General features: G+C 44.8%; 1 protein-coding gene across 1 annotated transcript in view; it reads right to left on the bottom strand.

The window, feature by feature from the left end:
• Positions 1 to 2,625: 2,625 nt before the first annotated feature.
• Positions 2,626 to 15,558, bottom strand: part of Idi (Isopentenyl-diphosphate delta isomerase) — a 34,506-nt gene continuing 21,573 nt past the window's right edge. Inside the window, exons 3-4 of the mRNA XM_045764816.2 lie at positions 8,538 to 8,753; positions 2,626 to 3,745 (exon numbers count right to left, since the gene is read on the bottom strand). Coding sequence (XP_045620772.1) covers positions 3,278 to 3,745; positions 8,538 to 8,753 — 684 coding nt within the window. The 3' untranslated portion in view covers positions 2,626 to 3,277. The remainder of the gene's footprint in view (positions 3,746 to 8,537; positions 8,754 to 15,558) is intronic.

Below are 15,558 nucleotides of genomic sequence, written 5' to 3'. Positions count from 1 at the left end.
AAGTGAGGAGTGCGCGCCTATCCGCTCCCCAAGAAGTAGGAGACAATACCCGAAGGAGGGTAAGGGCCTTAGAGCACTCAACACGGAGGTAAAAGATATGGGAAGACCAAGACAAACGAGTGTCAAAGAATAACCTCAAAAGCTTCGAGGAATCTTTGTACTCAAGGGGATGACCATAAAGTGACAGAGGGACGAAGAATGACCCGTTTTCGAGTAAAAGCCATGGCACAAGTCTTAGTAGTAGAGAACTTGAAGTAATGATCGGTGGCCCAAGACGACACAGCATCAATCTCAAGTTAAAGCCGGCGTTGCAGGAGAGGCGAATCATCACCCTGACAGCAAAGGGTAAGATCATTGACAGAGAGCGGAGAAGATGCCTGAAGGAAGAGAGGAAAGATCATTGAGGGCAACCAGAAAAAGAGTAGTGCTCAGAACACTACCCTGGGGCACACCTTATTGCTGAAAAGAGGCAGAGAGAGTGGTACCAAGTCTCACCAGAAAGGAACAACGAGAGAGGAAGCTGTGGAGAAAGAGAGATAGACGACCACAAAGGCCAAAAGAATGAAGCTGGGATAGAATATGATACCGCCAAGTGGTGTCGTAAGCCTTTTCCAGGTCAAAAAGGACGGCAACACTGGAGGTCTTCGCAGTAAAAGCAGTACGAATATAGACCTCCAAGTTCACCAGGACTTGTCTTCCCAGAGTTTCAAGTTGAGGACGGCCGCCTCAAGTCTGTAATGCATACACGTGCGGGAGAAGGTAGGGTGGGCCTCACCACAATTGAGGCAGCGAGCCTGGGGAGAAGTGCACTCGGACTTTGTGACCATCGTCCCTGTACATGGGACAGACAGTACTGAACATCTGAGGGCACCATGCCCGAACTTCCAGCACTTATTACAGAGCCGCGGAGAGGGAATGTACTCCTGAACGGAGCATCTGGCACCAGCAAGAATTGTAGAGTGCGTAAGGGTCCTACTATCAAAGGTATGTTTCACAACCCGAATGGGCTGACTGCGACGACCATGAGAGGGCTGAGCAAACGTGTCCACCTGGAGGACAGAATGGCCTTGGGCTTTGAGGATATACTTAATATCCTCGTGGTAGTCCTTTAGGTCCCTAACACCAGTTGCAACATGGTGCGGCAGGAGAACAATGCCAACACTGGCATTCAACCAAGTTCTTGTTGACGAACAGGGGTCTCTCCAATGCAGGACAAATGCAGCGAAGTGGGTAGCTGCATCCTGAGGAGCAGCAGCAAGGACACACGTACTGAGATGGGTGAAGTAAAAAGTAACAGAGGCATCTACTGAATCAACAAGGTGCCTATGGAAGGAGAAATCGTCAGGTGTAAAATCCTGAGGAAGGGAAGGGAACTATCAGGGAAAAGCATCAAGCCATTAAAACTATATAGCACTGGGAAGGGATCAGTATAAGGATTTGGGATGGAACAGCGGGGGAAGGAATGGTGCCCAACCACTTGGACGGTCTGGGATTGAACGCAGACCTGTATGAAGCGAGACCGTTGCTCTACTGTCCTGCCCAAGTGGTTGACTCTTCCAACCCAGTCCAGAGGGAGGAGATCAAAGTATTTAGTCCATGTAGCAGGACCAAACAAGAAGTGGTACGAAGTAGTATGGGTAGAGTACGCGAGAGATCGGCCGGGGCAGGGACAGCGGTGAGAACCCCTAGAGAGAAAGGGGTTAAAAGGCGCAGTAGTCACAATGAGAGACGAAGCCTTGCCAGGGAAAGAAGTAGTCACCACTGGGGGAATGGGGCTCGACCCTACTACAGTGGAGGAAAAGGAGCAGGTGGGGGGGGGGGGACTCACCCCATGAGCCTGGGTAAGAGCGGTTGTGTCGTCGTCCATAAATAAATCATTGTAAACAGTCTGGGGCCTGGAACCAAGGGATACCTCCTACCAGGGCAGACAGGAACGCCGAGAGCGGGCCAGTCTAGGAAGGGGTGCATCGTCCCCAGTGGTGCCCCCCCCCCTTTTTAACAGGAGTCGTACTGCATCTTCTATTCTCCTCCACTGGTGCAAAAGACCTCATTTTCCCTATCGCCCCAGCCTGGACACGCAGTCATACACACAGGGGAGCCCCCTCAAGGGCGACCCTTCCAGCGGGCGGTCCGATGATTCACAAGGACCCTACATGGTGCCCTTTCGCACGTACAACACCCCAAGAGGGGCAGGAGAGGGGGCGAAGGCAACCCTCACCGGTCCCAGGGAGGTGTACGCGAACACCCGCACCACAATAAGGCGACACCACGGAGGGGTACTGTTAGAAAGACCTTTCTCCCTCTCGTCCGAGCACGTACACCCAAAGAAACCTCCAAGGGCAACCCCTCAGGCGAGTGGTCCAATGATAAACATGTGCGAGTTTGGTTGTATATAAGGGAATCATGTCGCATTAACTTACAGGCATTTTGCTGCAGTTTCCCATATCATGTTATTCTTCTCTTATGCAAAGTAGCTTCATATTGGTAAAGTAGATAATGTAAGAATTGCATGACTTTTTTTACCTGGTTTTTCATCGTCAGAGCAGGACCACTGAAGTGCATTGTGTGCAAAATGAAACTATGACCCAACTATGTTGATCTTGCAGTCTAAATTAGACAAATGTATTGGATAACAGCACATTATGTATTTATTGAAAGGTTTAGTATAAAATGGATTTGTTCATTACATGGTTACAAAGTAGTGCTTCTAGTTTGCATGTCAGCTATTAAAGCAACTAAAGTACTATCGGTCAAAATATAAATAAAATATCCTGGAGTTTTTTTTTATTCTTAATCTAATCACCTGGGATATAACTTTTCACATGACAATACACAACCCATCCTCCTGTTTAGATAATACCTATTGTGATGGTCATCAATAGTCAAGAATGCGTACGTACTTAGCTTTTAGATAGTAGTATACTGACTAGTATGGAATTCTTTTAAAATAAATGAAGCTAAAAATAAACTTAAATATTCCTAGGCCTAGTATATCGTGTATTAGGCCTAGGAAGGTAAGGTTAGTTCAGTTTGTCAAAGCAACACAAGTAAAAATAGTTTTCCCGGTTTGTCCAACTCAATAGTTCAGATTTCTACTTTCTAATTTTGTTGTACGTCGGTATATATACTATGATCCTCATCGTTACTGTAAGTACTACCAAAACAGGAGATGGGCTGACATACAATAGCTAGCCCACATAATGAATATTAAGGCCAGTTTTATGGTTGCTACCTTAGTTTCTATATGAAAATGCTTCTAGAAATAACCATTAAAATGTTAATCTAGCATACGATGTATTTGGTGATGATCCGTGAACTTGTCAAGGTTATCCAAATTATTCCACCACAATGGGAGGAACTTCTGTGCAATAAGATAAAACCACGGGGTAATGGGAATTTTACTCTCCCTCAGTCCATATAAAAATGTATCGAAGTTCTCTCGCTTCACGTATCTCACATCTTGCACTTCATTCTCATTTGGATTAACGGAAACGTCTCCTCTTAGAAACAAAATGTAGTCCATCTCATGTTCTCCCCACACTCCATCTGATGGACTTGCATAATGAATCCTAGTAAGATAGGTAAAGTCTTGTGGCATTGCTTGCTCTGGAGGAACTCCCAGCTCAAATTCTAAGCGTCTCTGAGCAGCATTTCTGATACCCCAGGCGTCTTCTTCGATAGTTTCTTGTGGAATGTGAAGTGGGTGAGAGCAGCAAGTGTTTGTGTAATGACCTGGAAATGTTATCTGTGAAAGGAAAAAACTAAATTAGATCTGCATACGCTTACTATAATAATGTTTTTAAACTGTCAAAGAACAACTTTTCTCAAGGCCATTTCACTAAAATAAATAAATGACAAAAACCAACTTATGAATTTAAAATGGCAAAATATTTTGGCTAATTAGGGTGCATTAATTGTGTTTCAAATTAAAAAACCATTATGAAAGAAATGTATCCAAGATAACGGATATATTATGTGAGAAATCTTTAAAGAATTCTGACAAAGAAAGATATCTAGGGGTGGTTCTAGATAGAAAACTATCACCTGAGGACCACATAAAGAACGTTGTGCGAGGAGCCTATGCCACGCTTTCTAACTTCAGAATTGCTTTTAAATACATGGAAGACGATATACTAAAGAAATTGTTCACGACTTTTGTTAGGCCAAAGCTAGAATATGCAGCGGTTGTGTGGTGCCCATATCTTAAGAAGCACATCAACAAACTGGAAAAGGTGCAAAGACACGCTACTAAGTGGCTCCCAGAACAGAAGGGCAAGAGCTACGAGGAGAGGTTCGAGGAATTAAATATGCCAAAACTAGAAGACAGAAGAAAAAGAGATGATATGATCACTACATGCAAAATAGTAACAGGAATTGATAAAATCGATAGGGAAGATTTCCCGAGACCTGGAACTTTAAGAACAAGAGGTCATAGATTTAAATTAGCTAAACACAGATGCCAAAGAAATATAAGAAAATTCACTTTCGCAAACAGAGTGGTAGACGGTTGGAACAATTTAGGTGAGAAGGTGGTGGAGGCCAAGACCGTCAGTAGTTTCAAAGTGTTATATGACAAAGAGTGCTGGGAAGACGGGACACCACGAGCGTAGCTCTCATCCTGTAACTACACTTGGGTAATTACAAGACTTTAATCTCGGTTAAAACAATGTCCAAGAGATAGGAAGTGACGAAATGGCTACCAAGAAACCTCATACTGCTATTTTGAGGTAACCCGAAAGTGGGACACTATTTCATCCACCTGAATGCCATACAGATGGAAACAAACCTGCATCAGAAACTTCAGACGTGAAGAGTGTAGTAGTAGTTCAAACCAGGGAAGTATGTTGCTGGACTGATGCTCTGGAAGAGGCAGAGCCACGGAAAAATGATCGGGTTCGGACACTGAGCAAGCAGCGCTGGAAACCAAGGCTGGACAGGCCACCATGGAGCCAGAAGGACCACACATCAGAAAGTGAAGAAACTAACATTTCAGTCCATCCTGGACCCTTATCAAGCTGTATAGTGGTCCAGGACAGCAAACTGAAACCATCATTGTTTCTTCATTTTCTGATGTGTGGTTTGGCCATCATATCTTCAGCCACATTATTGAGACTCATTGTCTGCAACCAACTCGGACTTCTGCCAATTCACCAGGAATCTGAACCTGGCAAGCTGGGAAAGAACTAGATCCCTAGCTAGCTGACACTCTTACTGGCATGAAAACCTCTAGAAATACAATTATTCTGAGGCACCAAATGGGACCTGGAACCGAACCTGAAGGGAAGCAGCTGAATGATCACATTCATAGGATATGAAAAGTTATCTCCCTGAAGGAAAGGACCCTCCAGAGAGGAAACCAGGTTCAAGGTCTGAAGAGACCAGTAGACTCCTCAGGCTCCTTCTCAGCCCCATAAACCTGTAAAGGCTCAGCGGCAGAGCCTTGGTCCTTGTCCAACACCTTTGAGAAAAATGTCTCCTCCCAAGGAGAAGGCATGGAGCAGGGTGGGGGAAAAGGCAGTTGTGAAGATGATTGTCCCAAAACTCCAGTGGAACACTAATGTCCTGACGACACCAGTGAAAGGACTGATTAAGAAAGATGGCTGCATGTGGAAGCCAGGCCACCTGGTGGTGGCATTTTGTACAAAGTTTTGAGCTACAGTAATTTTGAATGTTTTTCTTGCTCTGTGAGAATTATTTGGTGGTGTCGAGGTTTCTGTATTTGTTAACCTTTTAGTCATCTGTAAAGCTTTCTGGATGCTTTTCTGGTGTGGTAACGAATTGTCTGCACCTCTGTGAGGTTGCGGGATGGTGGTGGTGGTGGAGAACGGGCCAAGGTTTGGCTCAGCTTCCCGGTAGGCTAAACAGAATGCCCACATCTTGTGCAACACATTTCCATGGAGCAATCTCAGATTGCTTCAGGGAGCCACAGGGGTGGGGTGGGGTGGGGTGGGGTGGGGGGTGGGGGGGCTTCCCCAGAAAAAAATGGTTTTATCTAGTAGTAGGTATCCTTCAGTCTTGGGAGACTATGGAGTTGCGCCCTAGTTGTCAATCCTGGTGCAGCGTCTAGTGTGACTGATGAGGCCAATCCAAGAGTGGCAGTCCATCCCACACCGAGCACAAACGAAGTCCGATTCTGGTCCGTCTTCCTGGCTACCGGCTTTCCTTCTGTCTCTTTGCCTCCGATTCCTTGGCAAGTGACTCCTCGAACTTGGAGAGACCTCTTTGAACAGACTGCCCCCAGGCTGAATGGTCTGCAGCCAGTGTCTCCCATATAACAAGATTGACGTCCATGGCTTTCAGGTCCCTCTTGCATAGGTCTTTGTACCATAGCTGGGGCTTGCCTGTTGGACGCTTTCCCTGCATCAGCTTTCCGTACAGGAGATCCTTGGGGATCCTGCCGTCGCCCATTCGCACAATGTGCCCGAGCCAGCGCATTCGTCTCTGTTTCAGCATTGTGTACATGCTGGTGATTCTTGCTCTCCCCAAGACGTTGTTGTTTGTCACCTTGTCCTGCCAGGTAATGCGCAAGATGTATTGAAGGCAGCGCATGTGGTAGGCATTCAGCCGTCTTTCCTGATGGGTGCGGAGTGTCCAAGACTCGCTCCCATAAAGGAGAGTGCTCAGGACACAGGCTCTGTAAACCTGAATCTTAGTATACTCAGTCAGCCTATTGTTGGCCCATACTCTCTTTGTCAGTCTGGACATGGTAGTAGATGCCTTACCGATGCGTTTAACTCCATATCAAGAGAGAGGGAGACAGATTGTGGAGCCCAGGTACACGAAGTCGTGAACGACTTCCAGTTTGGAATCGAAGATGCCGATGTCAGGTGGGGAGTCCTCTCCTTGTTCCGTGACTTGTGTTTTCTTCAGGCTGATGGCGAGTCCGAAAGCTTGAGAGGCCTCACTGAAGCGGGTCATAAGCTGTTGGAGGTCTTCGGCTGAGTGGGCAGTGACTGCTGCGTCATCGGCAAAAAGGAAGTCGCACAGACACCTCAGCCGAACCTTCGTCTTGGCTCTCAGCCTGGCGAGGTTAAAGAGCTTTCCATCTGACCTGGTCCGGAGGTAAATGTCTTCCGTGACAGATCCGAAGGCGTGCTGCAGCATAACTGCGAAGAAAATCCCGAATAGGGTTGGAACCAGTACGCAGCCCTGGTTGATACCTGGTTGATTTTTACTCCACTTCGGATGTCAAAGGCGTCTGATGTTAGGCCATCAAAGACCATGGTGCTCCTCATGTTCTCATGGAAAGATCTGATGATGCTGAGGAGCCTGGGTGGGCATCCGATCTTGGGGAGGATCTTGAACAGGCCATCCCTGCTGACGAGGTCGAAGGCCTTCGTCAGATCTATGAAGGCTACAAAGAGTGGCTGCTTCTGTTCCCTGCATTTCTCCTGCAGTTGTCCGAGGGAAAAGACCATGTCGATGGTGGACCTGTCAGCTCCGAATCCGCATTGTGATTCTGGATAGACTCTCTCTGCAAGTACTTGGAGCCTCTTCAATGCGACTCGAGTAAACAGCTTTCCGACAATACTGAAGAGGGAGATTCCACGGTAGTTGCAGTTGCCCCTGTCACCTTTATTCTTATACAGCATGACGATGTTGGCATCCCTCATGTCCTGTGGCACCTCTCCTCCTTCCCAGCAGAGGCAGAGAACTTCATGCAGCTCCATGAGCAGGCTACCTCTGCAGCACTTCAAGGTCTCAGCAGGAATGCCATCTTTGCCAGAAGCAAGGGAGTCTAGGGCATCGCTGAGTTCTTCGAGGGTCGGTTCGCTGTCGAGCTCCATTAACACAGGCAGACAATGGCACTCAGGGCGTCTTCGGTAACCACATTGTCCCTGGCGTGTAGCTCAGAGTAGTGCTCGACCCAGCGCTTCAGCTGCAGTCTCTGGTCCTGAATCACCTCGCCAGTGGCAGATTTCAGAGTAGCGGTCTTCCTCTGGATTGGGCCGAGGGCCTGCTTGATGCCGTCATACATTCCCCTTACATTGCCTGTATCCGCTGCAGCCTGTATCTGGGAGCAGAGCTGGAGCCAATAGTTGTTGGCACATCGCCTGGCACTCTGCTGCACTTTGCAGCGGATAGCCCGAAGGATCTGTAAGTTGCGCTGACTTGGGCAGGCTTTGTAGGCTGCCTAGGAGTTTCTCTTTTCTTCGATGACAGGTGTCATCTCTTCCGGTTTTATCTACAGTATAGTATTTCAACATTTTCTATGATACCATTTGCAACCAGGGCATATGTATACAAATCTTGAGGCAACATTTCTTATTAATTTTCAGCAATCATCTCAAGATCGCCCTCATCAATCACTCTTAATCCTATTGTAAAATATGTCACCAGGGTCCTACATAGTCCACTAACAATAGGGATCTTCCTTCCAACACCATACAAGTGTCTTACATATTTTGAGACAGTACTTGAAGACTCTCCAGATAGGTGCATAGGCATTGCAAATCAAATTAAAAAGTGAAAAACTAAGAGGTTTCTCTTTTGGAATATCTAACCAATTACAAAAATATTCACTCTAAAACAATAACCTTTGCATCAGAGCGACGATGTACCAGAAGTTCACCAGAAGAATTAAACAGGAAGACACTAAAGGCTCGATGAAGAAGACTTGTTCCATTCTGCATCAAATGACAGTCGCGTTTGGAAGCCGAGCCAATATTTGTGTCATTCTCATCCACCAAGATACACGGCTCATCAAGAAGAGCAAATTGCTGTGGGTCAATATCTTCTGCATAATTCGTTTGCTGAAAAACAATAAATGGCAAGCGTTACAAAAATCAATGATCAAATAAAAAATCAACTATATGCAATGAGGAGGATAAGCATAATTTCTGAAATTTAAAGACTGAAATTTAGATGCCTATACAAAATACAAAAATACAGTACCTCAAGCATAGCACATTTAGATGAGAACACAAACAGTGAAATCACAATCTTTTGAGAAAAAAAAAAAAAAAAAAAAAAAGTAACCTGGTGATCAGCAGTTTGTTATATTGAACACACTGCCAGTGACCACACAGAATTGGAACTTGTAGAAAATGTGATTGTTGTTACTCTAAGATATGAATACTCCCAGAGATTGGATAAAACTGGTCAGAAGCAGAGATAGTTTACCAACCCTTGACAAAATCTTTAGAACTGTTTATCTATAGGTTCCAATTCTTCTGTAGAATTGCATGCAGAGTAGTCAGTGTGACAACCTAGTGATCTCCAGGTCATGAGTTTGAAACAAGATAATTTGCCTTGTGTAATATACATACTGTATATATACTGGTACCTTTCCTTGAGGTTACCTTGAGGTGCTTCCGGGGCTTAGCGTCCACGTGGCCCGGTCGTCGACCAGGCCTCCTGGTTGCTGGCTGATCAACCAGGCTGTTAGACGTGGCTGCTCGCAGCCTGACGTATGAGTCACAGCCCGGTTGATCAGGTATCCTTTGGAGGTGCTTATCCAGTTCTCTCTTGAACACTGTGAGAGGTCGGCCAGTTATGCCCCTTATGTGTAGTGGAAGTGTGTTGAACAGTCTCGGGCCTCTGATGTTGATAAGAGTTCTCTCTCAGAGTACCTGTTGCACCTCTGCTTTTCAACGGGGGTATTCTGCACATCCTGCCATGTCTTCTGGTCTCATGTGATGTTATTTCTGTGTGCAGGTTTGGGACCAGCCCCTCAATTATTTTCCATGTGTAAATTATTATGTATCTCTTCCGCCTGTGCTCAAGGGAGTACAGATTTAGGCTCTTTAGTCGGTCCCAGTAATTTAGATGTTTTACTGAGTGGATTCTAGCAGTAAAGGATCTCTGCACGCTCTCCAGGTCAGCAATTTCTCCAGCTTTGAAAGGGGCTGTCATTGTGCTGCAGTACTCCACTCTAGACAGCACAAGCGTTTTGAAAAGTTTCATCATCGGTATAGCATCTCTAGTGTGAAAAGTTCTTGTTATCCAACCTGTCATTTTTCTTGCAGTTGTGACAGCTACTTTATTGTGTTCTTTAAAGGTAAGGTCTTCCGACATGAGTACACCCAGATCCTTTACATTGCCTTTTCGTTCTATGTTATGATTTGCCCGAGTTTTGTACGTGGTTTCCGTTTTTATATTTTCAATTTTTCCGTAGCGCATGAGCTGGAACTTATCCTTGTTAAACACCATATTATTTTCTGTAGCCCATAGAAAGACCTGATCTACATCTGATTGGAGGTTTGCCGTGTCCTCTATGTTGCCAACTCTCATGAAAATCCTAGTGTCATCTGCAAAGGATGATACAGTGCTATAGGTTGTGTTCTTGTCCATGTCCGATATGAGTGTGAGAAAAAGTACTGGAGCAAGCACAGTACCCTGGGGGACTGAGCTCTTCACAGTTGATGGGCTGGATTTTATTTTGTTGACTATTACACATTGGGTTCTGTTAGTCAGAAAATTGTAGATCCATCTGCCTATTTTCCCGGTAATTCCATTTGAACGCATTTTATGTGCAATAACACCATGGTCACATTTATCAAAAGCTTTTGCGAAATCTGTGTAAATTACATCAGCGTTTTGTTTGTCTTCCATAGCATCTAATGCCATATCATAGTGGTCCAGCAACTGCGACAGGCAAGAGCGCCCTGTTCTGAAACCATGTTGTCCGGGGTTATGGAGATGCTGTGATTCCATGTATTTTGTGATCTTACTTCTTAGCACTTCTCAAAATTTTTTATGATGTGCGATGTTAGTGCTATCGGTCTGTAATTTTTTGCCTCTGCCTTATTTCCTCCATTATGGAGTGGTGCTATCTCTGCTGTTTTTAGTATGTCAGGGATAACGCCAGTATCTAAGCTTTGTCTCCACAAAATGTGAAGGGCCTGCGATAGTGGTTTTTTACAGTTCTTGATGAATATGGAGTTCCAAGAATCCGGGCCTGGTGCAGAGTGCATAGGCATACTGTTTATGGCTTCTTCAAAATCTAGTGGGGATAGGGCGACGTTTGATATATGATTTGATGTTGGTATCATATCCATGAAAAATTAATTTGGGTTATCAATCTTTAGTGCGTTTAATGGCTCACTGAAAACAGTCGTACTGCTTCCTCAGTAACTCGCTAATTTCTTTGTTGTCATCGGTGAAAGTTCCATCTCCTTTTCGCAGGGGCCTGATACTAGATGTGGTTTTTGATCTTTATTTTGCATAGGCGAAAAAATATTTCGGATTTATCTCTATTTCACTGATGGCCTTTTGCTCTCTTTGCCTCTCCTGGGTTTTGTATGATTCTTGTAGCTTGAGTTCAATTGTTTCTATTTCTCTACCTAACCACCTTCGCCGTTCTTGAGATAGGGTGTGACTCAAGTTGTTCCGTGATTCGTTTTCTTCGCCTATATAGGGAACGAAGTTCCCGTTCCAATCTGCATCTCTTTCTCTTTTTTTCTTAGGGGTATGCAGTTTGAACATATTTCTAGTGCTACCGAGCTTATTTTTTCCAGGCACTGGTTCAGGTTTGCATTTTCTAGCTGTTCTTCCCAGTTTATTTCTGTGAAGTCCTGGTTTATTTGCTCCCAGTTTATCTGTTTATTATTGAAGTTGAATTTGCTGAAATCTCCTCCACCGGGAATCTGGACTGGTTTTGAAGGTCCATTCCCCATGGTTGTCAGAACTTCAATTAAGTTGTGATCTGAGTAACAGGTATTTGTAATCATTATGTTCCCAATCAATTCATCATTATTAGTGAAAATGAGGTCCAGCGTGTTCTCCTTCCTAGTTCGTTCTACTATTTGCTGGTTTAAGGCAAACCTATCGCACATCCGTAGCAGGTCATTTGCATGTGCCTGTTCATTTAGGAACATGCAAATTCCTGGTATTCTTTCTGATATTACTATTGGTATTAGCCAGGTGCTTCCATTTCAGGTGCCATAGGTTGAAGTCCCCAAGCAGGATGATGTTCAGAGCTGGATTTGTGAGGTTTTCCAAGCAGTGTTCTATTTTCATTAGTTGGTCTTTAAACTGCTGAGGGTTTGTCTCCGGTGACTTATATACAAGGACAACTACATTTAGGATCTCTATTTTGACTATCAGCACTTCCACCATATCATTTGAGGTGTTTAGCAGCTCAGTACAGATGAGTGTGTCTTTGATGTAGAGGCTGACCCCCTGGTATGTATATAGTACAGTACATGGCAGTCAAAAATAAAGGCGAGAATAAGCACACACAACACCTGCCAGAATAAACATTATAAACTATGCCTTAACTATAAAATGGCACTGAATTGCCACTCGCTTATAAAATGCATAATCCTGGGCTCAAAGTATATTGCTCAATTCTTTTAATATATTATTCGATTACATATATACATACAAAAAATTGAAGTTGAAAATAATGAAACGCCTCTTTCTGGCAGTCTCAGGGGATCTCTGAAGCTAACTCGCCGAAATTACCGAGTCCCACTACTGAGTCGCATCAGTCACATGCATCCTATTGGCTCACCAGAGACCTTGCTGAGGTGAATGTTGGGAAATTATTATGATTATTCACACAAAGCATCTAGAAAGGGGATGAATTAATACAGACAACTCTATGGTCCACAGAAATGAAGCACCAAAACACCAGACTTGACAAATGATTTGCTCAAAACCAAAATGGTTCACTCAAAACTTCTCTTGATTTTCCTAGTGCACAAAGCCACCAAAAGGTGGCATTCCAGAGCTTCCATTTCTGGATCAGCACTGGGTCAGTCCAGAGCTGACTGACCATTAACCAAAGCACCTTGTAGAGGGGAAGAGGGAGTCGGGGAGCTACTGGGACTACCAGAAAGACATTTCATTACAATCGGTGCTGGTTTTCTGGGGGAGCCCATGGTGGCTCCCTGAAGCCACAGAGAAAAAGAAAATGGGGACTTGCCAGGGAGGAGGAGTGGTTGCAGCTACAATGTCAAAGAAAAGTGCCGGGCCAGAACCCAGCTCAAGGTAACAAGCTCCACTAGGACCAGGAACACTAACCAAATACTGAGCCACCCAAACCTGCAAGCCCAAATATCAGCCCATGACATTTGTGTAAATAATAGCCAAAGCTGCCAACTTGCGAACATTATGGACCTGAGGTTAGACTGCAGACTGGTAAACTTTAATGACATTGCAGAGAACCAGAGGTATACACGGCTTGGAACAAGGACCACAAAAATCAGAACAACTCATGCTTTGCCAGAAAAGAAGAAGGCTGCATATGATTAAATTGGCCACCAGGGATGAAAGAACAGAACCCACACCTCTGGAGAAGAACATGAAGCTCCCCATCCCTGCAACCTAAGGGGGCAACCATGAACCAAGAGGAGGAAAAAGTGACAGTGACAACTCGGCTTACAAATGCCCCTATTTACAAACTTTTCGGGCTATGAGCCCAATTTCTTTGGAAAAGTTGAATCAGTTTACGAACTTTGCCTCGGGAAACGACTTTGTCAATATGTGTATGGGTCGACCTAGCCGTGGTGGCACGGCGATCGCGCCTCAGTTTATCAGTGCCTCCCGCCTAGTGACTATCGCGCTTTAATTCTTTGTAAAGAATTATAGTTTTTTTGGATTTTTGGCTATTTGAACATAAAATTTGATATTATATATCTCGCCGGGGGTCCCAAGAAAGCCAGTGGTAAAGTTCAAGCCAAGAAAACACATCTGAGAATGACTATAGAGAAAAAAACGAGATCCTTCGTAAACATGAAAATGGTATAAAGATGTTGATGTAGAGTAGAGGATGTCTTCCTCATTTATTAAGAAAATGTATGCAGTATGAGAAGAATTGCAAAGTTTTGCTAAAAAGTGTCACCCATCAAGCTGTCGCAGGCCATTGTGTTAACCTTTTTAATGACAATATGATGTCTCACTTGAGACAAATGTTAAAATGTAGGGGAAAAACAAGTGTTGCTAGACAGGGTTTTTTTTGGTGAGAAAAACCAAGCAGTGAGCCACAAGCAGGTCCTACTGGTATGCAGGCAAAACGTACCAGAGAGTGTACACCAGAGAAGTCATCACTGCTTGACGTCATAATGGAAGGGGACTTCCCTTCCAAACACTAACACCTCTCCTTCCCCCTCTCCAACCCGTCTTCCATACGCCAATAGGAGTCAACAGTAAAGGTAAGTAATAACTTGTACATACTTTAGTACTAAAGATTTGTGTGAATTGGGTAGAAAATTTACTTTGAAGTTAATTTTTTTGGGAGTCTGGAACGGATTAATTCAATTTTCATTATTTCTTAGGGAAAATTCGCTTCAGTTTATGAAGTTTCGGCTTATGAACCATCTCTGGGAACAGATTAAATTCGTAAGCTGAGGTACCACCGTACTAGCACTGAATTGAGAGACCAAGTCAGCTTAGGAAGAAGGATTTGCCACTGGGCATCCATGATGTGTGATCTGATCTATTTGCTGCCCATTTGTTTACCTCTGAACTCTGCTGGAAGTTGTTTGACTATCAAAGGGGGTGTCCAGGGGTGCCTCAAAAGTTTTTTCTGGGGATGCGGGGGGGAAGAGGGACCCCCTTGTGGCTTCTTATCTTGAGGTTATGTTGAGATGACTTTGGGGCTTTAGTGTTCCCGCAGCCCGGTCCTCGACCAGGCCTCCACCCCCAGGAAGCAGCCTGTAACAGCTGACCAACTCCCAGGTACCTATTTACTGCTAGGTAACAGGGGCATCAGGGTGAAAAACTCTGCCCATCGTTTCTCGCCGGTGTCCGGGATTGAACCCGGGACCACATGATCACGCGTCCAGTGTTCTGTCCACTCAGCCACCGGCCGAGACCAGGCAGCCCCCTTCAGCCACCTTCCAGAAACTACACACCGAGATGGTTACTATTTACTCGATCACATAGGCTGTGGAGTTCTTTAGGCCTATCAGGGACTGGAGCCAGAACTCCATCCCTCACAGAGGTACAGGGAGCAGTGACATTTGTATTTGCTACCCCCATAGGAAAGACAACCAGAAAGTCAGCGAGTCAAAAACTACTACTAGATTCAAAGAGACCAAAGCCTTGAAACTCGCCTAAAGAACTCCCTAACTATGTAAACAAACTCAAATTCCCTTTAAACTAGAGAGAGTTCTTTAGCCCCACCTCCCCAAATCTTTGGGGGGAGGGGAGTGTTACCTCACTGCCTGCTTGAGTTTGAGTGCATAGTTCTAGGTGCTGATGTAGTGATTACTGGAGTGGTGCTCTTCCATGCTGGCTCCAGTGTTCTGTTCAGCTAAGTGGTGAACTCGCCTAGTTGTGCTTGTAGAGGTTGAGGTTCGGCTCTTTGGTCCCGCTTCTCAACAGTTAATCTACTGGTAATCCCCTAAGTGTAGTTACAGGATGAGAGCTACCCTCGTGGTGTCCCGTTTTCCCTATACTCTGTCATATAACGCTTTGAAACTACTGACGGTTTTGGCCTCCACCACTTAACTTATTCCAATTGTTTACCACTGTTTGCAAAAGAAAACTTTCTAAATGATTTTTTGGCATCTGTTTCCTTAGCTTGAATCTGTGTCCTATTGTTTGTGATGTTGCTGGTTTCAGGTATTCCTCTTTGTCAATTTGGTCGATTCCTGTTAGAATTTTGTA

The sequence above is a fragment of the Procambarus clarkii genome, chromosome 38 (genome assembly GCF_040958095.1).
Source record: "Procambarus clarkii isolate CNS0578487 chromosome 38, FALCON_Pclarkii_2.0, whole genome shotgun sequence".
Classification (NCBI taxonomy): Eukaryota; Metazoa; Arthropoda; class Malacostraca; order Decapoda; family Cambaridae; genus Procambarus; species Procambarus clarkii.
This window is presented reverse-complemented; position numbering and strand designations above follow the sequence as displayed.